Raw genomic sequence first — 27,080 nt, forward strand, 5'->3', positions numbered from 1 at the left:
TAACTCTCCACTTAGTTGTGTAAAAATATTGACGATAATGATGTATTTTAAGGCTGTTGTATATAAACCTTAAATGCAGGGTGTTATATAATTGATTTTCAGTGATATATGGAAAAGCGAAAGATGCAAAAAATTCGGAAAATAATTATTAATAGAAAATAAGAGATCGTGATTTTAAGAATATATTTTGCAATATCAGTAAACTAAAATACAGCATGTGTTTTAGTTTATTGATATTGCAAAGATTACTTAAAACACTTTAAAGGAATATTAATAAAGTTTTTAAATAATTCATTTGTTTTAATTTTTTTAAAACCAAACTAAAAAGATTGAAATATGATTTTTTAATTATGTTTGATTTTAATATCCACTTGATTTATATGATTTTTAAAAATAATTTAAAATCGAAATATTAAAATTAAAATTTGTAAAAACTTAGAATGGATTATTATGATGTATGTTTAATGCCAACTGTGAGGAAAATTTTCAAGTAAGTAATTTTACAAGAAAATTAGGACATCTCTGGCGTGGTACATATCTGTTAATATGATATATATTAATTATATATTATATATGTTATAACATATATGCTATATCTGTTAATTTAATATATATTAAATAATTTAATATATGTTAAATTTCTTAACCAATATATTTATTTCACTGCTTCCCTGGCACATATATGAGCATATACCATTTTAAGTGCTGATTGAATATCCTCGCTGCTATTTGGACAACCGAATCATTGTCCAGGGACAAATTTTGCTAGTAATTATAACCGACAAATTTCGGTGCTACTACTACTAATAATAATAACAACGATAACAATAATATTTATTATTATTATTTTTTATATCACTCGCACACATGAGAAGCCCAAAATCTATTAGCAAATCAATGGCGTGTGTGGGAAGTGATGAAGAGAAAAAGTAATCTGTTGAAGATATAAAGAATTGAGAATACTTAGTGTAATGAAGTATTCCCCGACTACACAGAACGAACGCTAACTGAAAGTAACAGGATCCATGAGTCAGGATCAAGTGCGAGAGGAACATGGGCAACTGTTGTTCGTGTTGCTGTAGGTTTAGTAGAAATGAGGTTTTGTAGAGTTTAGTAGAATTTAGTAGACATTAGGGATGCTAATTCTGCTGGACAACGTTAATGGAAACATTCGTAAAAACAGACTGTGTGTAGAAGCTTACCAAACTGCCGAACACTGCCATCTTCCGAGCAATATCACCAATTATGGCAAACGCTTGTATAGTAGTTAAACAAAGTGCCTCATGAATTACAAAATGAGTTGTTTCGTCAGGATTCCAAGGGGAGTTTTCCTCGGTATTTATAGAAGTGGCATGACCTTTCCTACACAAAGGTTTATTCCGCCGTAAAATAGAAAAATTCGCCACAGAGTTTACAATCATAAACGCTCACCTTGAGCTTGGAGTAACCCAAGAATGCGAACAATGAACTATTCAGGTGTTTAAATTTATATTTATTTATTTATGTGGTTCTCCCACTCACGAAAAGATTGCTTGTATTCCTATCGCGGGTGGGTTAGGGATTATTTCCCCTCTATTATTTTATTAATTTTATGTATATTTTCGTAATTTTTTAAAATTTATTTTTCACATAGTCCGGAAACTTGCTCTAGGTACCAAACGTGGAACTTTTTTTCAAGTCACTTCAGTCCTTCAATAAGCGGGGAAGTGGCTTGATGGAACACCGGACAATAAAGTTTATTTCATGCAAATATGGAAGAACCAAAGTTTGTTAAATATTTATCTTCTTTAAACATTGTAATGTATTAGAACTTGACAAGGGTTATGGTTACGTATTTCTAACATGAAAAACGTGATATATACAGGAGGAGTATATCTGATTAATTATCAGATCAAATACAATTTTTCCCATTAAAACCATTTAGTTTTAATTAGATTTATCCAAAATTATTTGAATTAAAGATTTCTATAATTATTCATGTTGAGTGGAAATTTTAAAAGCAAAACTTTCTTATGCTTATTTCTCAAATTATAATAAATAATACTCGTCATAAAACTGAAACGCCAATAATATTATTTACTTGTTACTGTGTTTCAAAATAATATAATAATAATAATCGCAAGCAAGAAACTGCTAGGAAAATTTTAATGGTGGCGCCCGACTTGAGTGAACGTGTTCTTCAAAACAACCAACAAATGAGATGTGCGATTGAGAAAAAAAAAGAATGAATGATGAAAATACATCCTGTTTGTATGAAGATTCAAGATTTATTTATTCTATCAGCTAATGTATGCATTGTAATCTTCTGATCACACATATATATATACATGATCGGAAGAAACTATTTTATCTTTTGCAGTGTGTAACATACTTTGCAAAAAGGCATGTTTGAAATAAGTCTTATTTATATCTGATAAAATGTAAAGACTTTAAAATGTATCCATTGAATACTAATTTCGTATGGTCCATAGATGCCAAGGTTTTTCAGTAACCATTACCAAGTTCACGTTATTTAGCAAACAGCATCCTGCAAAACGACTGACGAACAGCACACCTAGCACTTATACAGTATATTCAATTCATAGTCTTAATATTGGGATATCCCTAAATGGTTTGCCATTTCAACTAAGCTACCTAATCATCATTACGATCTTATTATTTATTTATTTTTGTGTATGCTCAAATTCTTTTATCTGTATTCTGCTCAACTAAATGACGCTTATTCAAGGAATATCAAATGCAAGCTTAGAAAAATAAATTATTCCAACATTTTATTTTATTAATCATAGAGTTTATTTATTGCTTATTTTTATTCATGCGCATTTTTCCCACACATAGCATGAGCATTCTACTAATTGCCTAGAATGTTCTAGGCAATTAGTTATGCACAACATAACTGAGTTATGTTGTGCATAACTCAGAAATGCTTTTGTCGTGTTCTACTTGTCTTCAACATACAGCTAAAGCTTCGACAAGACCTCACTAGTTGGACATATTTGTAATTCCTGGACATTAAGAAATGGTACAGCTACATTCTTTAGTCTTCTCTGGTCTTGTACACCAATGGGAATCGCACATGACATTTAATTGATCAATGAACCTCTTATTAATAGGTTCGTTGATCAATTAAATGTCATGTTGAAAACATACCTCATTTGCACATTTAGATTTATACTTCGAGAAATACTTACTGCTCAAGTGCAAAGGGACTCTCACTTCTGCTGCTACTCTGAAATTATCATGTGACTCCACACTTTTCTGGTATTTCATTTACTATATTATGCTAACTGATCCTGCTCCTTTCTTAATCTGCCACAGATTAAGATCTCGAAACTACATACCTCTACCCTAGTCCAGCTCCTCTTTCTCATCCGATTCCTAAGTTTTCAGCTATTTTAGAGTATTTATCTCTTCCTGCGTGTAAAAACACAACTAATTTGCATTATCGCAAAGAAATAAACTAATCATAACATTGAATAGAAAATGATAAGTATGTGGTGATTTCGACTAAAAAAAGAATACAGCAAAAACATACAGGGTTTTTAATTGGTTGCTATAAAAATAGTTCTACTGACTAGTTCGCTGCGCATGCTTTGTCCGGGTAAGGTTGAACAAAAAATAAAATAAAAGAGTAAACATGAATCATTAAATAACTAATTCCAATATGTGAGAACCGTGACTCAAAAGCAAAAAAAGAAACACGTCTTACGTTCGATGGTCATCGACTATATTACACAGCCTACTGAAGTAACTATTTTCCTTAACATCAAGCTAAAACAGGGTGTAGTACTGATACTTTTCTTGGCGTTACTAGAAATAATTATTGAAGCCTGTCTGGTTCACTTCTTGCTAAGGAATATCTTTTTCTGTCTTTGGAACTTTACGTTCAAGAGCTCGTTTTGCAGGAACGGATTGAGTAGTCCGTTCGCTGAGTTGTCTGAATACCCTCCTAAGACTCGAATACTCAGTATTCGAGTCTTGGTAGGCATTTGGATATATTGCTTCACTGATTTCTTCATTCTTGGGTGGGTATTCATAATTCAATTCCCATTTCTTTCTAGATTGCTGGCATATGGTTACTGTGATCAGCAACAGGGTTTCCACAAGGTCATAAACCGCAATCAAAGACACTCCCATCCATGTTCCAATATATTCTTCAATATAGCAAAGCGGCTCAACTGCCTGGAAAGAACACACGATATTTTTAAATTTTTTTTCCAATAAGAAAAAAAAATCAACAATCGGGAATTAGATGAAGGACTATTAAAAGAATTAGTTACTATTTAAAACAATCCAGTAAACATGTGCTGATATTAGCATATTAAATTGCAGACAGAATATGATAAAACAGAATGGTGTTCTGCATATTATTATTATTCAGTCAAAGTGCTGAAACCAATATGATATGATGGAAGTATGGTGGCATCGCATCCATCTGAAATAAAAAGAAAAAGCCTTATATGAGAGAGAGAGAGAGAGAACAAACTTAGACCCAATGGCTGTGCAACCATATTTCATTACATTCCTTTTTAATATCTAGATCCAGTTCGCTTTCATTTCTGAGGACATAAGAATAAAAACAGCTTAAGAAATAATTTACGCATTTTATCATTACGCATTGACAATTACTCCAACTTCTCTCATCTCTTTTTTCTATCTGTTTTAAGATATTTCCAACAATTGTGTACTCCACATTCCAACTTTGCTTCCCAAATTTCAAACCTTTACAACTTTCAACAATAAACCGAGTACCCTATTTATTTGCCCATTCAGTCAGTGCATTCAAGTCCTCTTGCAAAGCCACAGCATCCGCTCTACTCTTCATAGTTTTTCCCAACTTTCCGTCATCTGCATATCACTATTCAGATCCCTCCATGCATCATTAACAAACAAACAAGTTGAACTGCAACGGCAACAAAACAGGCCCTTGGGGCACATCACTAGTTACTTTCTTCTTCTAGGATATCGCTACTAAATAGACAATTCTCTGTTACCTATCAGACAACTAATCTTCAATTCAAAGCACTAATTTAATATCTAGTCCCATCAATTCCAAATGAATTACTAGCATGTTATGTGCAATTTATCAAAGTACTTTGAAATATCTAAATGGATCACTAATTATGCATCCCCGTTATCCAATGCAGTGTCACTCAGTTACAATAAGTACGCAAATTTTAAAATACGATCGTCCTTTAACAAACTCAAGCTGGCCATCAAAAAGTATTTTGCTATTAACTCAATTCTGAATCATTTCTAACCGCTCTAGCAATTTAACCACAATCCCAGATGGACCTAGTGCAAGACTGGGTCAAGTTCCAACTCTTTTAGAAATTGGCCCGGTGTAAGACTTGTGTCCAAACTATTGTTAACTATCTTTAACATTCCCTCCAAACTTATGGTGAAATATCAAGTCCTAGAAATCTTATTAACATCAAGTTTATTCAGTTCTTCATATACTCCTGTTCACTTACTAACAGCTCGTCCTGTTCCTCCTCCTTTCCCACTGCATTCAAGTTCTGCATGATGTCACATTCACAAGAATGAAATACGTTTATGAATTGCTCGTTAAATACCTCAACTATATAATTTGCAGTGGTCATCGTTCCACCATTTTCATCAATCAGTGCTATCCTTTCCTAATCATTCTTTCTTCGGCTGATCACATAAAAAATACTCTGTGGGATTTTTTAGCCTCATTAATATTGTAAATGCCCTTCCTAGTCTTTGCTTTTGCTATTTGTGCTCATGAAGCCAGCTGTTATGAACACTTATCTTATGCTTCTTCCGTAAAACATTTTTTCTTTCAGATTGTATGTATTGCCTCTTCATTCATTTTACACGTGCTTTATTTAACATCTTGACTTTTGGTATTTGTTATGTTCCATCGAGTCGTTTCCGACTCCAACGACTCCCTACTACAACTACTAGTAGGGTTAAAGAGAAGGCTTAGCAGTTTTAATTATAGACGTATTTATTAAAGATTAAGGTTTATTGAATTCAGTGGGTTTTAAATATAATAGTTCCATTAAGTTTACTGGACTTGATTAGATCCGATATTGAGAAATGGGCTTTAATTCTCAACTGTTTTTGATACCTGAAGTGGTGTTGGTTTGGGTGAATAATAACTATTTTATATATAAATTTAAAGCTGATTTTCAGTTAAATCCCATCAATCTAATTAGTATTACAAGTTTCCAGAATATCTGCTGGTCACGCTTAAGAGAAAAGCGACAGTGCCCTCTTGTGGAAAACCCGGGTTCAATTACTATTTTATTACGAGAACTTATGGAGGGCATTAGAGTGACTTCTGTAAAAATAGCAAGATGTTTTTCCTCCGAGGATCGCCTCTTTATACTATAATTTAAGGTACATACTATGGAATGATACTTACTTTCTGATTAGCGCAGGCTTCATCGCAAAATTCTGGATATCGATGACTAAAAAACTTAATATTGACACATCGCAATGGATGTAATCGTAACAGAGCTGGCTTAATACTCTGAAAAGAAAAGAAAATCAACTCAGAGTTGAGTTCTATTTCATATTAATATTATATTCAAGTGGAATATTTAGTGAATAATTTTGTTCACTTAAGGGTTATTGTGATAGAGAGTAACAGTTCGTAGTTCCATGCTTTTAACGTATCTTTCTCTTTTGACTTCATAACACGGATATTAAAGGTATAGCATCAGAATTATACATACCTGATATGCGAATCCACTGTTGCATGCGATCAGGACATATATTTTCTGAAGACTTTCTGAAAGGAACAAATAAAAAAATTCAACGAACAGTTGAATTTTTTTATTTCAACATTTAAATCAACTATTTTAATCAGGATGTTCAACGAATGACAGTTAATACAGGATGAGTTCAGTACATTCTATAAAAGTGCAAATAGAAACAATACACGTGCATATTCTGTGGAAGCCCAAAGAGCCCACCCTACTGCTATCCGAGAGTAAAAAAGAGAAAATGAATTGTGTGCAGTATATTCTCTCTCTCTCTCTGGTTAAGCGGTTAGGCTAAAGGGCTATTTAGTTTCCATAACCCAAAATCATAAGGCGGGCTCATTATCGCTGAATCCGTAATATCCCAATGGACTAATTCTAGAGAAGTAGCGCCATTTTTAAATTGTGTAAACTAGCTTCAAATTAACATTTGTTTCTAATCAGCAATTCTTTGTACCATGCCATTATTTTGACGTACCATTAACTTTTATAATACTATAGAAAAGGACATTGTTTGGATTGGCTATAGACTATTTATATAACATGAGAAAAAATTCATGACGTACAATAAAATAGAGTGCATTTGAGTCAGTAAATGAGCTTTACTGTGTGCCTCCATATTCAAATGAAAATGGTTCTGTGGAATTAAATAACTTTTTAGTTTAGGGCAGGAGTTACTATTTCGATATTTAAGCATGTTTTTTTTTATTGTTCTCTCAATGTTCAAAATTAATTAACTTGAAGCACACTACATTTTTTGTGCTTGTAATAAGATCATGTTGCTCACTTTTATTTTATTTTTCATAATGAAAATGGATATTTGTTCTGAACAAAACCAAAGCCATCTATGGGTCGAGCACAAATACATGTGCTCGACCCATAGATGACATGCGATACCCGCAGTCATGTCAAAAAGAAATACACGTAAGAAAAAAAATGCCACCAGGGAATCAGATTAACGATTTTCTCTTAGGATAAACTAAGTTAAGTTGTCTGAAGATTTTTAAGACAAGGAAAAAACGTCATCTATATATGATGAGACTTTTTAAATTCATCCTTAGTGAAAAAGTAAAAAAAAAAGTTTGTATATTCGAATAAACTGATACATGAATTCATGTATCAGTTTATTCTTTCACGATGAAAGATATTTCTTTCATGATGAATTTTTTTTTTCGCTGCATTTTTTTTAATATCATATAGTAATTTCTTTCATTTCTGAGCACTGTGGAAAAAGGACACGTGTCTTCCACATATTGTCGTAAGTATTCATGGCTGTACATCCGTGTGTGTTCACGGGGACGGTTTGTCTGTTCTAAGGGAACGAAAAACCCGAGTTTGCGGGTGAAAAAACTCACTACCTCCGTATGAGATGGCTAACCCGCCTTTAGTCGAAAGAGACCACATCAGCATGGACAGGAATCGAACCCAAGTCTTTCCGACCAAATAGCTTCGTCTACATCGAATGAACTACGGAGGCTCTTCAACTGCATGTAAGCATTAAAATTCCGACAGCATTTAATACTTGACAAGAAATTGGATATGGTGACAAGAATAAAGGAAAAACAAGTCATGTCAAGAAAAACAAGAGCGTAATTTCTTGCCAAGTATGATAAACGTTGTATCTATTGAAAAATCTTACTTTAGTTATTTCTAATCCACACGATTTCAAAAGTATGATGACACCGTTTTACTATTTATACAGGAACGACATGAATTTATATTGATTTTAACATTTCATCTTCTTGGATCTGGCTCCCATTGATGTGGACCGCAATCCACTGGTTACTTGCTTATATCATCGCTCTCACTGATGTGGCTTTGATCAGGGTCCACGCTGATGCGTTCCGTGATACTTTTGAGTCAGTGAGATTTAGAGTATTCTCACAAGGATAAACGTTTGATGTTCGATTCTTGTGTCAAGGATTGACACAAGAATCGAACATCAAAACGAAAGATAGAAATGTTCAAAACTTGATTTCTAAAAACATTTAAGTTGGCTGAAAGACAGGTGTGGCTATTTGTATATTTCGAGATAGTGTGTCTAAATTAACTGTTCTCGTAATTTTATGTATAAATTAACTGTTCTCGTAATTTTATGTATATATATAGTCATTACCAATGTTGTTTTCTATTTGTAATATAGTCACGGAAAACTTCAGAGAATTTTATGGATTGCATGTGATAAACAGCTGTGTCCTCCATGGATCTCTAACTTCTTTTATATGCCTGTTTCTTCTTTATTAGATCAACGAAGGTTTTATAAAATAGGTATTTATAAGAAAATGAAACAGATGAGAATTATGGGAAAACTGTTCATATATCTATCTATCAGGAAATGATCAATAATAAGGGGAAGAAATTTAAAATGGAAGTTGCTCCTCTTAAAAAGGATATGCATAATAATTCAAACTCATGCCTTCCATTACAGCGGCCAGTCCCGAGGACTTATGTTCAGTCAATATTACTTGGAACTACACATGATGAAATGATGGCGAAGAAGCGGGTGTGTTTATTAACTTTTGGGATATGAAGGGAGACCTGCCAGTTTCATGTGATGCTAGCTAATTTGCTTTCTGTTGAGAAGTTCTTATAAAGGTTCCTCGTTTCTTAAAAGAGTCGAACCCAGGTCTTTCCTAAACAAAAAAGGTAAATATCGCAATTGAGCTACGGAAGCCTGCATCTGATAAGTCACAAATGAAAGTTTGCGAAGGAATTTGCTGTTTGCAGGCAAGCCGTACTGACCTTGAATCTTATTTGTTCTTTGAAGTGCAGATAGCATCCAGCGTACATTAAAACAACTCTAAAAGAAAAACCCTTGTTGACTGATACAATTAGAAAACGACACCACCGTATGATGAACAGATATTCACCTGTACGCTATTTCATCGAAGAGACCTGGTAATGGAGAGCTTCGTGTATTATTTGTCGGTTTCCTACACGATTCTTCTTATTATAACGTGGTCTTTCTTCATACTATAAATCCAACACGCTAATGCCAGAAGTGAGTAACCGATTCTTCTGATTGATTGTGGAAGTGTACAAGTCATTCTGAACCCACTGATAAAATGTTTCTAAAGTGACAAACAAGAGCCCAACAGAAAAAGCTATTATCCGAGCTCCCCTGCCCCTGTACAGGAGGTGAAAAAGGCGGAAAAACCGATTAGTCCTATTCATTAGATTACTGCATTCAACGTACATCAATACGGCAATGAAAAGTGATTTTTAACAGCATATCAACCTATACATGTTATTGGAATTATGTTTTTTCCAATGTCTACATTATTTCTGTAGAGACATGTCAGCCTGGTTGGCCGAGTGGTTAGCGTGTACACTCTCTAGCCAACAGGCTGCAGGTTCGAATCTCGCCTAGGCATGGATGTTCGTGATTGTCTTCCTCTTTCACACATTCAGTCATCCAAGTATGTGTGTACACACACACACACACACTTCCAAGATGGAGTGGGTTACCATGGGAGAAGTGGACCCAACCCTGTAATGGGTAGAAAACAGGCTGATCATCATCAGATAGGACGTCTTCCAGTAATTCAATATCAGCATTTAAAATAATGTCCAAATGATTATCGCGAATTATTCTCTGATTGCTTATGTTGAAACTCTTAGTGCTTATTTATTTATTAAACTATTTCCGCGTCTTAAAGGAAGTTTGGATTTTATAACTCACTCATGATAAGTATTTAAAAAAACATGTAAGTACGATGAAGAGGCTGAAGTGATTGTGTGATTAGAACTCATGGTTTCTTCAGATACGATATATTGATACAGAGTGTAATAAATCAAAGCCAACAGCAGTATAACATTTTTAATTTTTGAAATAATCAATTTTTCAAATAGCTGTTTCATGGTTAACAGTTTAATCTATTTAAGGTATTAAAACAGGATCGCTTGGGTCTTTTGAAAGTCTAAGTCAACATTCTTTTATTGAAATCTGAGCTGTGTGAAGGTAAAAAGAAATAAGAACATACAAATCTGATTTACATTTAAAATAACATACTTATCTATAAATCAGCTTTATTAGGTTTGAATGAAGGCAGAGACTGTTGTGTTAATGCGCGTCACTGATTATATTGTTTTCTGGAGGGTTTGTGTTTGACAAAAAAAAAAAAAAATGATTACACTATCTGAAGTCAATAATTGGCTACAATAAACAAATTCTCGCGATGGGATTCAATCAAACTCGTTTAATTCAACAATATGAGATCAGTATACTAATGAACTAGTTCATAGTAATCAAACAAATATATTAATAACATCAATTCTATGTCCACTAATTGTAAATAATAAAGTTAACATAAAGTAACAAACAAATATATATTTATGACGCATGCATGCTTTAGATAATGACAATTTTACCAAAACTTCATACTAACAGATCTCTTGCAGAGAGAAATAAACTATTGAACAATCGAAACATATCCTTAATACATCAAGGGCATCGTAAAAGGAAAGAACTATTTCATGTCTTTAAAATTTCATTTTACAGACATTTCCTGATCATGTTTATTATTCACTGTCTTGAACGAGTTGGCAATTATAGTTAACTAGAAAACAGTACATGGACCCTCTAATACTCAATCTTATTAAGCTGTGTGATATGATGTGAAGTATTTGTAGGAACTGTATTCTTAATTCTTAACCCTACATGGCTTTGAAATGTACATCATTTCAAATGAACGTCATTTTGGAATGGTCATTGAGAAAAATAAACCAATCAATTCAAAGGAAAAAAAAAACTGGTGTAATTGTAGCAAAATTGCCAAATTGAGAAAGAGAGAATAAAAGAAAAAATAATCAGAATATGAATCAACAATCTCTGTTAGGATTAACAGAAAATATCCTGAATAAATTGGAAAAATTTAGACTATCTTCTAATTAGATTCCAATGTGATTAAAATGGAATCTAAAATTTGGTTCGTTTTCCAAGTAAATAAAACTCATAAAGGTAAGCCGAATTATGTCTGTTAATTGCATGTGTTCACTGGCCGATTTGGCTGCTTTATGGACGACAAAAACAATCCTCCAATTCCGTGTAGCCATCTACGTCGAATACTTTTAAAACAAGAACAGACTGAAAACACAGAATTAAAATCATCTGTCCATAATTCAGCGTGAAATGATGAAAACAAAGAAAAACAGGCCAGCATTTGCAGATATCGAAGTCCAGAGATTCACTTCTTAAAGTGAGAAATAGATTTTTGGATTTGTGTCTTGATCTCGAAAAGGTTGGCACACAGGACAGTCACCGAAGACACAACTGTTCCAATGGTCGATGATCTGTTTGGAAGACACGCAATGTGGCACCGGACAAATCGTTCCGATCTTACATGAATTTATGTGGTTGAGGACATTTCGCATTCTCCAGCATAAAGGAACAGAGCACGAACGGATCCTTTGTGCGGATGACCTCTCCTGTCGACACTGATGAGCATGCAGTAAGACTCTCAGTTGGGTGTTGAACTGCTTTTGATCCCCTTGTGGTAGAGGTGAAATGGTGGCAGTTGGTTTGTTAAACAGAAGTTCTGGTTTCTGAAAGAAAAAAAGAAAGAAAATATAAATTCCTAATGTATGATAACTTATACTACACACCATGCATTTATGATTTTCACTTACTTTCAGTTCGATCTTTAGATCTTGAATTTCTTTATGTAGTTCCTAATTAAAAAAAAAAAGAATGGTTGAAATTGAATAGATCAGATTTTAAAAGAAAATGAAACATTAAAATTAACTTAGATCATTCTTCATTGCTTAAATCATAAAAATTGAAGTTGGACCAGTAGAATAAATAAAAATAATAATTCAAACTAGTTTGGATCTCTTTTTGGCAGGACGAACGATATCTTCAAAAGGTAATATTCCCACTAGTTTGGGTAGGAAAGCTTTCGCCTAATGTATCTTACCTGTATTTTACTTGGAATGATATTGGAATGGAACATGCTCTTAGAGACACGTAGAAAGGAATATGTTAGACACATGATAACCTTTCGTGATAACTTATGATCAAGAGCTGGAGTAAAAGCAATTACATCATGAATTCATAATGGAAATGGACTGGACACATTACAAGATATAAACACAAGATATCCTTAATTATTAACAGCATTGTTAATAATTGACGATATATAGATATTATTATAGTAGACAGAAAGGAAGAAATGACAATATGAAATTGTCAGAATTCCTGGAATTACAACAGAAGAGAAAAGCTGAAAATCAAATGGAATAATAAACAGAAAACTGAGGGGAGGGGTTAGCTTCTTTCAGAAGTGGAGATGAAACATATTGAAAAAGGAAGAATATATATTGTTTCTCTAAAGAACAGATTAAACGGATGAAATGCATTTAGCATTATAAAGGTCATTACATGAATATATAAAAATAGGACATTATGTATATTTGTAATCTATTTCAAAAGCTATAAATATTTTATCAAATATATTTTATGAAAATTGAATTACAATTGTAGAAAATACCTGGATGGTATCTTCAGCACTTCGAAGCTTACTTTTCAAATCTTCTATCATTTTATTTTTTTCTGCCTAAAGGGAAAAATCTAACCAAGTTAGTGTTCTCTGAACAACTGTACAGTTTCATAAAATGTTCTGCAAAATTCAATTTAAACGTTATGTAAAGGCAGGTAAAATACACTATTATCATTCATTATAGATTCATAGCACCGGTATTTGACAAACAGATTTGATTATTTTATAGGAAACGAGTTTCTAGTTGCAGAGACAAACCTCATGAGTTTCTTCTCATCTAAAAGTTTCGGTAACATCAGCTCTAACCAGAAGATAGACAGCATTTTGAAATAAATCAAATTTGAACAGTTCATAAGCTAGAATACTCCAAGAGAAGAGCAACTATGTGACATCCTTCTTTTCGCTAAAGGGTTTACGATAATAACGAAATAAAAAAAAAAAGCTTTGGCAGACAGGATTATTCTGGTGTTATAAAGAAGATTGTCTTCGCTAAGAGATGTGTTTAAAACAATAACGACGTGTTTTTAAAATTTAAGAGATGCTGTTTTTTCACTCGATTGTAAATCTAAAATTATCCAATATTTAAATTAATAATTCATAATTAAATTATTAATCGACATTCTCTCGACTCGCCCAAGACATGCAATTCTTTGTCTTATGCATTGAATATTGTCACTTCCTCCCAATACATCTGCTTCTGCTGTAGTTATCTGAAATTACACAAATTTCGGATAACTACAGTAACAATTTTATTGTTAACTGTTCCCCAAACACACATTTATATAATATAAAACAATATAAAATACTGGCTTTAATAATAATAAACGCATTTTGTCTTTCGATACGATGTTCTTATTTTATCTGTTTACGAGTGTTTATAAATATTCACGTACATTGTCGCTAGTATTAGAGATTTGTCCTCTCATAAACAGACTGTTAGAAAGAGTGCTGCATAAAAGATGACACGACGCTGGGTAACAACATCACCTTAAAATAATTACATAGTTGGAGAAGCTATTTTTTTTTTCATTTCATATTGATTTTCTAATAATCTCACACGCAAGAAGATGCAAAAACCTATGAACATCAATGTCGCCTCTTCAGATTAAAAATATAATTAATTCTAGCTAGGCAGCAGTGCACTTTGTTAATAAGGATATTTGAAGGCATTTATAAAGTACTTACCAAGACATCCTCTTTGAGATGCACTTCGGAATCTATCCCCTTTGGATTGCTGAGATTAGAACTATAAACGCTTTCAAGGCTATTGGCCGTCTTTCGTCGACAGTATTCTTTTTGATACTGAAATGAAAGTATATAAAATGTTTCCGTGATAAAACATTATCTGGCACGGCGATCATTCATATAATTTTATGAAACAGCACCTAACTGTACAGATAATTCAGACGCCGTATATCATAACATGAATGTGGATATGGCAGTAAGTATTTTTCCTACTTTCCCTGTCCAGTTTTTATTATTATTTTCGAAAAATTAAACACACGAAGATACAAACCTTAGTTATTTCCACATCTGAAGCATAACCAACTTATACTTTGCCTTTAAAACATCCTAAAATTATCAAGAACTAGCTTGTGTCATAACAAGGAAGAACTCAGACATTACTGACTTATACGTTTTCCACTAGAGGCGCTATTAATACTACAGTTCTGGTGATGAGACTTAAGTTGTGAATTATAGAAACCTTAGCCACGTGATGCGACTAAATAGATTGAACAGTTATTAAAAAATAAATAATGAAGCGAAACTACAAAACTATCTTCGTCATGGAGTGTTGCAAATGATTCCCCTGTGACTGCGAATGAAAAAATATCAGAGTTTTTGTACTAAATACGAAGCACGATGTTGCCTCTTCTTTTTAAAACACAGTTAGTGCTATGGTAATTGCATACCGTAATCTGACAGAACAACAGTACTACTAGCGCCAAAAGTGGGAAAAACAAGAAGTGAGTAATGAGGCTATTTTTTTAAATTTTTTTTTCTTGTTCTCAATTAGGAAAAACAACGGGCAGTGATAAGAGAAGCCGGCTTTTCGTTAAAATTTTTAATGAAGGTATTTTGAAACAAAATATTAAGTTTTTGTATGATTTATGTATACTGCGGCAATAATTTGTTAATAATTACCATAAATTATTAATTTATGTTAATTATTAACATAAATGAATATGACTTAATATAAAGAAACTTCTGACACAAAAGTCATCCTAAATGAAGAAATACATAGAGCAATCAAACAAATGGAAAATAATATAGCACCAGGCATAGATAACATTCAAAAAGAACTTCTCGAAAATTGGGGAGAAAGCATAATAAATTACCTAAGGAAACTGTTCAACAAAATATAAGGAACGAAATTTACCCAACAGAATGAAGAACATGCCAGATTATACCTATCCACAGAAAAGGAGATATCAGTTCCTGCACTAGCTATAGACCTATCACCCTTCTAAGCCACTGGCTATAAATTGTTCATCAGGATTCTTCAAAACGGAGTTAAACCTTCCTATGAAGAACAGATGGAAGAAGAGCAAATGGGATTTAGAAATAGCAGAAGCACAATAGATGCAATTTTCACATTAAACAGATTAGCAGAACTTATGAGAGGCAAAAATAAAAACTCTACTGCCGTTTTGTTGACTTCAAACAAGTTTTTGACTCAATAAACAGAAACAAACTCATTAAAATTCTAGAAAACAGAGGGTTCGACAAATACCTATTAAATTGTATCAAGAAGTACTATTCATAAACACAAGCAATAGTGAATTATAAAAACATAGAAACATATCAAACAGCAATTAAAAAAGAAGTTATGCAAGGCTGTCTGTTGTCTCCATATTTATTCAAAACCTTTACCTAAAAGAAGTAGTAGACGAAGGACTAAAGATGTATGAAGGAATAACTGTCAATGGAAGAAATATAATATATTTAAATTACGCTGATGACATGGTTATCACTACAGACAGCCAAGAATGATTAGAAAATATTCTTATCGAGCTGCGTCAAATATGATATGAAAATCAATTTTGGTAAAACAAAACTAATGGTAATAGAAGAAAAAGGGAAGCAATCCAAATGAAAATAGGAAACAATAATATAGAACAAGTAGAGCAGTTCAATTACCTAGGATCAATGAAGATTTAGACTATTTCGAAACCATCAAACACGAGATCCATAATGGATAGATAACAATGGGCAGACTACAAAACATATGGAACAAGAAAAGATCAAGCAAAGAACTCAAATTAAAGATATATAAAACAATGATAATTTCCACAGTATTCTATGGTATAAAATGCTGGATCTTAAAAAAAACCGTATAAACTCAATGCTTTTGAAATAAATGCCTAAGGAAAATCCATAGAACAAACTGAACAGAAAGAAAAACAAATGAAAAAGTCAGAGAAGAACTTAACTGTAAACAAACAATAATTGCAGCACTAAAATGAGCCAACTAGGCTGGTTTGGACATGTTTCAAGAATGAACCCATAAAGCCTACCAAACATTATTAAATGGTAGAATTTACAGCCCAGCAGAGGAAGACCAAGAAAGAAAGGGATTGACAACATTAAAGAAAGCACCCACTTAAACTCCATAATAGAATTTCATAAAAAAGACAGCATACATAAAGAAATGGCAAAAATTTGTCTTTGAGGAACTCAACCCGCCATGAGGGAAAGAGAAGAATTTACGTTTATTTTATCCAAATTTAAAAAACAAAAAAAGGAGAGAAGAAAAATAATGACTCTGCAGTACATTGATTAGTAGACAATAAGCCTTGGCAAGAAATTATGGTTAAAAAACTTTACCAAATTAAAATATTTTGATTGAATTCACTGAATTTTAAAGATCATATTCCATATAAGATCGTTTCCTTTTAAACAAGAAAATACTACCAGAGATCAACCTAACTACCTTTTCTCTATAAACAAGATACTTTATAGAATACAAGATATCTGTATTCTTAACGCCGCAAAAGTACTTACTATGGTTTCTTTCTTGCTAAAGACGTTCCCAAATGACGACAATGCGATGTCTATATCTGGATACTCATTGTGAGTGTGGTCTTTGATGTTTAGACGAAACATTTTCACACTGCAATATTCGCATTTAACCACAGAAAAATCACAGCTACGTTCATGTTTCTACAACACACAAAAGCGAAATCAGAATTCATTTTCATCGTAAAAGGAAGTTAGGAAATCGAATATTAATTTGCAAATGTTTTAGGTAAAAGTGAAAAATTAAAATCACTACAGCATTTCTAAACTTACTTCTCTTAATTTCCTCTTCAAGACTATTTCACAACCGGGACACTTGATGATAATTTCGGGGCATTCATCATTTAGATGAGTTTGCAAATCCTTACGTTTAACTTCAACATTGCAATGAAAACACTTTATCTCAACGTGATCACAAAAGCGCAAATGATTCTGTTGAAAAACGGAACACAGAAGAATTAAGAATTATAAAGTGATACAAAAAATGGGATATTGGGTTGTCATTTTTGCACAAATACTACTAAGACGACATCTATACATTACTCTTTTTATCGTAATTGCATCGAGTATCTAAGACAAATACTCTTCATCTGCCTCATTTGGGATCAAAGTATTATTCAGACGAACTAGACTGGAATAAGAGGTTTCAATTATCATATTGATGCATAATTTGTTGCCAAAATCCTGGCGGAACTGTAAGTGAATCATAATTTCTAGTCAACAATTCAGGCGAAGAAATATTTCTTTCATAATTGCTTAAATTAAAAATATGTATGAATAGTTCTACAAACGATATCAATCTTATCGAAGCGATACGGTCTGTGGAACCATATTTCTATAAACAGACATTGGCAACAAAGGGTCAGTGTCCAAATTTTTATAGCCATTGTATTTTTAGACCTTTCAGAAATACATGAAACAATGTCAGATATACTTCCAAACATGTATGTTTTATTAATTTAAGTTTACTTGTAATGAGATATCTTCAAATACATACCGATAACTTGTCTTGTACAACTTCCTTCTCACAAAAACGGCAAGTTTTCATCTGCAGCTTGGAACAACCGTTGACCATGTGATACCAGTAATTTTTTCGATTCATTCTGATCCCACAGTTCATGCACTGAATTTGGACAAAACCGCAGACAGGTGTGTGACGCTGAAAAAAATATTGATTGCTCACATTATTTACAAGAGATAATCAAATATTGTACAGACATGTTTTTTTTTTACTTTTAGTCAAGGTATTAAGCTATAGTAACTCCTATAACGTCTATATAAAAATTAAAATTAATGTTTAAATTTCAACATTAAATTTATTGAGATTATGATAAATTATCAAAATGTACTCATTTTAATTCTACTCAGTCTGTACTCATTTTAAATTTATTAAAATATTTCCTACATTCAATTGTGATCAGTATATGGTAATGGCAAAAATTTGATTCAAATCAAGCTAACTAAAAGTGACAAAAATGGGTTAATTCGAAACAAGTGATAAAAGCAGCAAAATAAAGTAAAGGGATAAAGAACAAAAAGTAAAAGATGAATTGGAACAGACACGTAGAAAAAAAAGGCCAATCACAAGAAATGGAAAAAAATTAAGACAACAGAACTAGAAATAGAGTACGGAAGAAGCAATAGTATTACAAAAAGGGAAGCAAGAAAAACATACAGACAGATGAAACACTTTTTTTAACAGAACTAGAAAATTATGCATATAAATGCCACAACCAAAAACTTGAAAAAATGTTACACGAATAAAGATATTAAAAATATTACAACAAACAAGCAAAAAATGGGTAAACTATTTTCAATCTTTGTCCTCATGATAATAAAGAAGTAAAATTTTATAAATTAAAGAATGACCTAATATCAGAACCATAACACACACACAACCGCTAACGCCTTTTATTTCCCTATACGGAGTAGATGAGGCTGTTTTTAGCCCTATCATCAACTTTTTGGAGACTGAGATGGCAAGTCGATCTCCACCGATAGCCAACAAGCGATAAGTAGCCCAAGACAATCAATGATTATACACGACATGAACTGAAGAGAGACGGCTGTCAAGTGTCGCCATCTCGTGGTCTTAATCCTAACACTGGCTCTACGGTCGATTTTCTTGAGTTACCAGAACCAAAAAACAGACTTGCCTGTGCCAAAGATCAACTAACTCGGGAACCGATCGAAGACAGAAAAAGTCCCTTTAATGTCGATTAGAATCGAACTAAAAACGCACTATCTTCGGGCGGTCTAGAGCTATGTACACACACACGTCATTTCCACTGAGCCACACATGAATGAAATTAAAAACAGGAAAATACTACTAGACAAAAATAAATATAAAGAAATATAAATACAAAACACAGGGGGGAAATTTAAAGAACGACTCACGAAATTTTTAATAAAGTATGGGGGATTACTGGCAAAATACTCCTAACCCGTGGGAGAAGCACTGGTTATACCAGTTAAAAAAAACAAACAAACAATTATTATTGCAACAACTACATAGTAGCTAGCTTACTATGTAGTAATTAGTAAGTAATTAGTAATTACTATGTAGTAATTAGTAATTAGCTTAGATAATCAATTATATTAGCTTTATGAGAAGGTGGTAAACAGATGAGTAAAATTATTAAATGAAATCGCAGAGAAGGGAAAAAACATTACGTAGCAAAACAAAAGATAAAATATTAGGACATGCAAATACTTTCCCGTGTCTGTGATATGTTTTACCATACGAAGATGAAAAACATAAGATATTAAAATATCAGATTTATTTAAAATAAATGACATGATAAATGCTATGCCATTCTTAGTACAGAAACATACTTGACTCCATAATGATCAACTAACTCGGGAACCGGTTGAAGCTTAGAAAAAGTCCCTCTAGTGGCATTAGAGTGTGTGACTTAGATTCGAACTTAAAACGCTCTTTCTTCGGAGCGGTCTAGCGCTATGTACGCACACGCCATTTTAACTGAGCCACACAAGAAATTAAAAATAGGAAAATACTACAAAACTAAAATAGAAACATAAATACAAATAGGCGGGGGAGATTTAAAGAACGACTCACGAAATTAACAGTATTCATGCATAAATCGAACATTTATGCACGAATACTGAAAATGCAATTATAGTCACTAGCAATTGCAAGCAAGAAATATAAATATTAATTATAACGATATTAACATCGAAACAGACGATTAATAGTGTGCGTTTATGTGTCTGTGTGTAAATACGATCGCGATTTTGGGTAAGAATAACTAATAAAGAAATAAATAATAAAACGTATTATTTGACTTACTCGAAAATCTTTCCTTTGAAATATACGCGAGCAATGTGGACATCTCAGGCCGAACCGAAGACATCCGTACTTTATGTGCGAGTCTAGTTGTTTTCTGTACATTCTGGCATCGCAGTAAGGACACCTAATCGTGTCAATGTCACATTTCTTTTCATGGTCCTACAGAACATGCAAGCAACAAAATATATTTAATTATTTATTCGCAATGCTTTGGTGTTATTTTAAGACATAAATGACTATCTTAGCTACAGTATTCTCCAAATGATCGTGGTGACAGGGAGTTTTGGACAACTGATGAGTGGTGACCTGCACAGTTGAACAGTCTGGGTTGACAAACATTTGCCTTCATCACCAAGATCGTTCGTTTTCTCTGTTTACAGTTTATAAGTATTAAATGTTTTTCTCCCATTTGAATTCATGTATACACATGGCATGTAAGTGGACAAGCTTATAAAAATATAGTTAGATAAAAGATTACAATTAGGAATGTTTCAAACTGCAATAGTCACGATAGTCACGAAAAAATCCAGGATAGAAATAAAGAACTTTGGTTACGAGTATGGTGAAGTCAGAAGACAAAAGCAAACAGACAGATTAGGGCGTGGATCCAAAACAAATAAATAATACAAGATAAATAACACTGCAAATACTGAAAGAATGAATAACAGAAGTCCCATATTCACTTTCAAACTGTTAATTGAGAAAAGAAGACTACACTCCAAGATTACGAGAGAAATGAAGACACTAATAACTGAAACAACAGAGAAGCACAGTGCCATGTGGAAAGGGCATCGAGAAAGAATGACGTTCGAATAAATACCACCGATGATAATGAATACAAACGAAGTAGTAGCCACATTTACATAAAATATGTAAAAAGATAAACAAAAATCATTATATAATATGTATTGAAGAATTTAAGGTTGATAAAAACATAGTAATAATAATACAAAAATATCAGGAAAATATGGTAATAAACTAGTTAACAATCAATAGGCTTACAGTACAGTTAATAATGACTTTATATAAACAAAGATAAAGTAACACGATCTGCGATACCATATACTTGGTAATTGTAAAAGTGGGTGAGGGTTAAAATTCTGTGTACACATACATGCATTTTATAAGTTCTACTTAGAATGGGCTTATCATAGCTACTTGGGTTAATATTTTTTTCCCTTTCTCTTTTTGAATTTAATTAAAATATACCAACGAAAAATAGCATTCTCCTTCGTTATTGTTTTTTAATATAGAGTATCTTCAAGCAAAGACATTGTTCTCCACTCTGCGCTTACAGTCATAAAAAATGCATAAATATTAGACCTGAGAGTAAAATTCTTTCTCCGTTATTTCGGGTCACAACAACAAGCACACGATGTTTATTCCCAGTCAGTGTTATTATGTTATCTCCTAGGCAAGCATAGAATGGAACAAAGTGAACAGGACATTAACTCCTGTTCTGAGATGACCAAGTAATAATTACTGATAAAGAGAGTCATTTAAGAAGCTAATTTCCAAAAGAACATAGCTGAAGGTTTTGGAATGAAAACTTCATCAGAAAAATTAAAGCAATGGCTTTATGAAGGTCAGAAGACCCAGCTTAAAAAAAAAAAAAAAAAAAAAAGAAAACACATTTTGCAAGAAGTTTTTTTTTTTTTTTCTTATTTAAGAGTGGGATTAAAATTAAAGTATCCCTATTTAATGCCTTGTGAAGTGGCATCCAGTGATCCAAATGCTGTGAAACTTGGCAGTAATACATTGTGCGTAATGTGGAAACCATATTTGCGAGAGAAAAAAAAAAAAAAACGTGATTACAAAATTCACCACCAAGGGGTGTTTGCAAACACCAAATGCATGAATTTTGCATATCACACAACTTTAGCAGCTGCCAGAAGGGTTTAAAAAGATGGACATGGGATTTTTCCCTTTCATTCTAGTTGTTAATACCGTCCGTACTGATCTCACTAACCTTGTGTTTTGCTCGTGAGGCCGTACTACCCAAACAACGGTATTGCTGCTTAAGCACTCCGCGAATTTCATCGCCTGAACAAATGTCGACGAGTTCCACTATTTCCATGGTGGAAATTCGTCTCTGGGACGAATGATTAGTCGGTTTGAAGAAACGGGATCGTTGCGAGTTAGACCTTGAAGAGGTCGCAAACTCAGTTCATAACAAGTGAGTGAAGTTGCTACTGCCGCTGTGAAACAGGCTATGAATGCTAGCGTTGGTTACTGCAATTTACGTCTGTATCAAGACACACGGATGTGCCTTGCATAACTGTCACGAAAATTCTACGGAAGATTCTGTATCTTTAGCCAGTGAAGATAACCCTGACACAGTAATTACGCCAGCAAGACTTTGAAAGTTGGCTGATATTCGCAAACGTTTTGTTTTGCCACAGCTACAGCACAGCCTGTGCATGCATTCATCAATTTTCATGCAGAACGGGGTCCCTCCACACATCGGCCGATTCGTACAGGAGGTTCTTCGAGAACTTTTCACGGAAGCCAGAGTGATCAGCTGTGCATTCCTGCTGCATGGCCACTTCGTTCACATGATCTGACTCCCTGTGACTTTGTAGCTCTGGGGATTTCACAAAGTCAAAGTTTATCGGAATCATTCTGATTTCACAGCGCCGAAAGGCTGCAAAACGCAGCACTAGTCCCGACCAGCTGTGTTCTGCAGTTGGAAATACTGTGCAAAGGATACAATTTGTGGCATACCGAAGGGCAGCACATTAAACATACTGTATAATGCAACTATTTTGCTTGTATACAACTGTTATACAAGCAAAATAGTTATCACTTTAAAAACTACAATGACTCATAAAAGAGATGTTAATTTTCCGACGTGTAATAATAAACACTCATCCCACAATATGGATTGATTACCCTATTATCGGAATGGATTCTCCTTCTTCTGACATCGCAGAAGTGTAGAAGGATTTCGTATCTGTGGGCGTACTATACTGCAAAGTTTCGTAGCATTTGGACCACTAGGTGGCGCGCCACAGGAGGGTCAAACACAGAGAGTTTAACTTTGATCACCCTGTAGATACATAATTTCCAATGAAAAAGAAAAAAAAAAGTCATAAAAATTATATAATACTTAATAACAGGTGTAAAAATGTTTTGCTAAATTCTCTCACACTCACGCACAGTTGCATAATCTTTAAAGTGAAATATTCTTCTTCTTCTTCTTCTTCTGCAGCTTCTCCCACTTAAGTGGAGTCACTGTTTCTTATGAGTCTCCTCCACACCTTCCTGTCTTGGGCTGTCACCACATCCAAGTTCTTCATCTTCAAGTCCTCTTCTACCAGCTCCCTCCATCTCTTCTTTGGCCGCCCACGCTTCCGCCTTCCTTGCACATCCATCTGCATGACCCTTCTTCCCACATATTCGTCCTCCCTCCTCATCACATGACCAAACCATCTCAACCTTGCCTCCTGTATTTTCGCTCCTAAGTTCTTAACTTTCACTGTTCCCCTGACATAGTCATTTCTCAGATGATCCTTTCTGGTCACACCGCACATCCACCTAAGCATTCTCATCTCTGCTACTTCCATCCTGCTAATGTTATTTTTCCTCAGGGCCACAGTTTCTATAGCATATGTCATAGCTGGCCTCACTACTGTCCTATAAATTTTGCCTTTCAGATTGATCGGCACCCTCTTATCACATAACACTCCAGCCATCTCCCTCCAGTTCCTCCAACCTGCTTGTATCCTGCATCCCACTTCCTTCTCACCTCCTCCATCTTCTTCCACTGTCGAACCTAAGTATCTAAAGTCTCTCACCTTCCTGATGACATTTCCTTCCAGCTCCAGGTCTGACTCCTGGCCACCGCCCACTGCGCAACACATATACTCTGTCTTACTTCTGCTCAGTCTCATACCTCTCTCTTCCAGTACTTTTCTCCATCTTTCCAGTTTAGTTTCCGCTTCTTCTCTTGAATCTACACACAGCAAGATGTTATCTGCATACAACATTGTCCAAGGTGCATCTTCTCTCACCTCCTCTGTTACCACCTCCATCACAATATTAAACAGAAACGGACTTAATGCTGACCCTTGATGCAAGCCAACTGTTACTTGAAAACTTTCTGTCTGTCCCAAACAGGTCCGAACACTTGTCTTCACATTTCTGTACATTTCCTGCACCAACCTGACATATTTCTCCGGCACCTTCTTCTCCCTCAGACACCTCCAGACTTCTTGCCTTGGCGCTCTATCGTATGCTTTCTCCAGATCAATAAATACCAGATGTAGCTCCCTTTGTTTCTCTCGATATTTTTCCATCATCTGTCGTAACCCAAAGATAGCATCTGTTGTTGATCTACCAGGCATGAAGCCAAATTGTTCCTTTGCAATCTCCACCTCCTTCCTCAATCTTCCATCAAGAACCCTTTCTAGGATCTTCATTGTGTGGGACATCAACTTTATTCCTCTGTAATTTTTACAGTCTTGTGCATCCCCTTTACCCTTGTAGATGGGAACAAGAGTACTCTCCCTCCATTCCTCGGGTATATTTTCCTGTTGGCAAACTTTCATGAACAGGTCCCACAGCAAGTCAATTCCCTCTTCCCCCAGTGCCTTCCATGCCTCCACTGGAATTCTGTCGGGGCCCACCGCTTTTCCATTCCTCATCCTCTTCATGGCCTCCGTCACTTCCATTCTACTGATGTTCTGCACCATCCCCTCAGAAGGTGAATATTATATCTGAATAATAAAGTGAAATATTATATCTCTAAAATCACATAGTTTGTGAAAGCGAAACCTGGACAACAACAACAAAAAAAAAGAACAAACACAGCTTAACCACAGACAGAATTGCATTTATGAGAAATACATCAATATATATTCTATACGATCATGAAATAAATAATGAAAGAATTAAATATATAGTAATAGAGAAAATAAACAAATGTAAACATATTTGAATCAAGAAAGCTAAAAGGGATGCAAACGAAGATTCTTTAAATATACATAACTTAATCTCTGAGGTGGGGGGGAGAAAAAGAGACCGCCATAATTGGGGTAAAATCATCACGTTAATACGACTTGAATCAAATCAATTATTATCACAAAGCATACGAAAGGAAACGTTACTAATACACACTTTCTATTTTTTTTTCTTGGTAAGAAACGCACATTCCTATTTTTAATCAAAATTTTGCATATTATAATGTATACAGAATAATGGCATGAAGATAATTTCCAATAAAAATTTATGACACACATCTTTAAAACTTACCAGAACGTTAGTGTATTCCAAGTCTTGTGTACAATGAATACAACGGACATACCTCATTGGTGTCAAGTGGCTTTATCTGACCATTATAATTCCCAGAAAGAAATTCATGTTCTAGACTCCAGCCAGTACAATAAAATAAAACGAATAAAACTTCAGATAAGGTAAATAAAAAACTTCAAATTTATTCACTTTATCAGATCAGATTAATGAACAAGAAAATTCGAGCATACAATATGCCATTACTTTGTAGTAAAACTTTACGATTTGTATCGAACTAGTTTAAAACCAAAGTATATTAGCGCTTGTATGGTCAGTCGAGTATAATTATGTATTAATAATTGTAAAGCATCTTCTCGTGAGACACTAACTTAATCGATATAAACAAAACCCTTTGGTTTGAAAGACTAGGACAGTCTTTCAATGAGAAGACTGAAGTGACTTGAAAGAATCCCATTCGAAATCGCTAGATTACTGAAACTTAACTTCCTTTAAGCTATCCACAGAAATAATGTTGTTGTTATTTAATTCCAATAGTTTAGATAGGATTTCTTTTTAACAACACATTTCTTCAGATGTATTGAGCACAGAGATCACCAAGGCGTTTAGACTTCTGCGGTATACTTTTAAAACAGAAATTTGTAAGAAAGGCAAGGCGACTTTCGACACGTTTGGTTTCCCCCCCCACACACACCCTCCCCTTACTTCATAGATACTACTTTTATTGTCAATCGGGTAGAAATTGATAATTTTGTTCTAAAGAATTAACATCCATCAGTGGCTTTAACAGGCACATAAGCGCCCATGGCCTTCCAAGTATCCTTGTCTGTAAACTGCGTGTATGGTATTGGCAGGTTTGTCTGTTTCGAGGGACGAAAAACTCGAATTTCCGGGAGAAGAAAACCCCTCCTTTCGTATGAGGCCGGCTAACTCACCTTTAGTCGAAAGAGTCCAGATGACGTTTATGTCAGACGGGAATCGAACCAAGGTCTTTCTGACCAAAGGGCTTCGTCTATACTGACTGAACTACAGAGGTTCTAAGAATTAAGTGTTGCGGATTGTATGCAAGTTTATTCAAATTAAGTGGATATTGGATCCAACATTATTTCATAGCCGAATAGAGGAACTACAAGAGTTTCCTGCCGAATATAGAAACTATAAAAGTTTCGGCGGATCCAAGCGTAAGCAAACCTTTCATGACAGGGGCAACTCGTAGTAAAGGTGGAGTAAGCTCTGATTACTATCCTTAGTATTTCCCGTAATGTAAAA

At 34.0% G+C, this 27,080-nt stretch overlaps 1 protein-coding gene across 3 annotated transcripts; it reads right to left on the minus strand.

The window, feature by feature from the left end:
* Nucleotides 1-10,898: 10,898 nt before the first annotated feature.
* On the minus strand, nucleotides 10,899-26,402 carry LOC150106106 (uncharacterized). Of its 3 annotated transcripts, none has more exons than XM_090393854.1 (9): nucleotides 25,815-26,402; nucleotides 20,562-20,720; nucleotides 18,249-18,410; nucleotides 17,525-17,683; nucleotides 17,237-17,395; nucleotides 14,417-14,533; nucleotides 13,223-13,288; nucleotides 12,363-12,404; nucleotides 10,899-12,278 (listed from the first exon to the last, which is right to left on the minus strand). In XM_090393854.1, the coding sequence occupies exons 1-9, from the start codon at nucleotides 25,869-25,871 to the stop codon at nucleotides 11,928-11,930; spliced, it is 1,272 nt and encodes a 423-aa protein (XP_090249980.1). In that variant the 5' UTR covers nucleotides 25,872-26,402; the 3' UTR covers nucleotides 10,899-11,927. The 3 variants fall into 3 exon arrangements, with proteins under 3 accessions (XP_090249980.1, XP_090249979.1, XP_090249981.1); XM_090393853.1 differs by having other exon boundaries at nucleotides 13,208-13,288; XM_090393855.1 differs by lacking the exon at nucleotides 20,562-20,720 and having other exon boundaries at nucleotides 13,208-13,288.
* Nucleotides 26,403-27,080: the final 678 nt, after the last annotated feature.

The sequence above is a fragment of the Typopeltis vanoorti genome, chromosome 6 (assembly GCF_054136105.1).
Source record: "Typopeltis vanoorti isolate ZY-2024b chromosome 6, IOZ_Tvanoo_1.0, whole genome shotgun sequence".
Taxonomy (NCBI): Eukaryota; Metazoa; Arthropoda; class Arachnida; order Uropygi; family Thelyphonidae; genus Typopeltis; species Typopeltis vanoorti.

What these genes read in the sequence shown, in the direction of transcription:
- LOC150106106 (XM_090393853.1), bottom strand. Translation starts at nt 25,871, where the DNA reads ATGAGGTATGTCCGTTGTATTCATTGTACACAAGACTTGGAATACACT. An exon ending in TGGAATACACTAACGTTCTG is followed by an intron (nt 20,721 to 25,814) that starts GTAAGTTTTAAA and finishes CATGTTCTGTAG; the next exon opens with GACCATGAAAAGAAATGTGA. An exon ending in ATCTAAAGATCGAACTGAAA is followed by an intron (nt 12,279 to 12,362) that starts GTAAGTGAAAAT and finishes TTTTTCTTTCAG; the next exon opens with AAACCAGAACTTCTGTTTAA.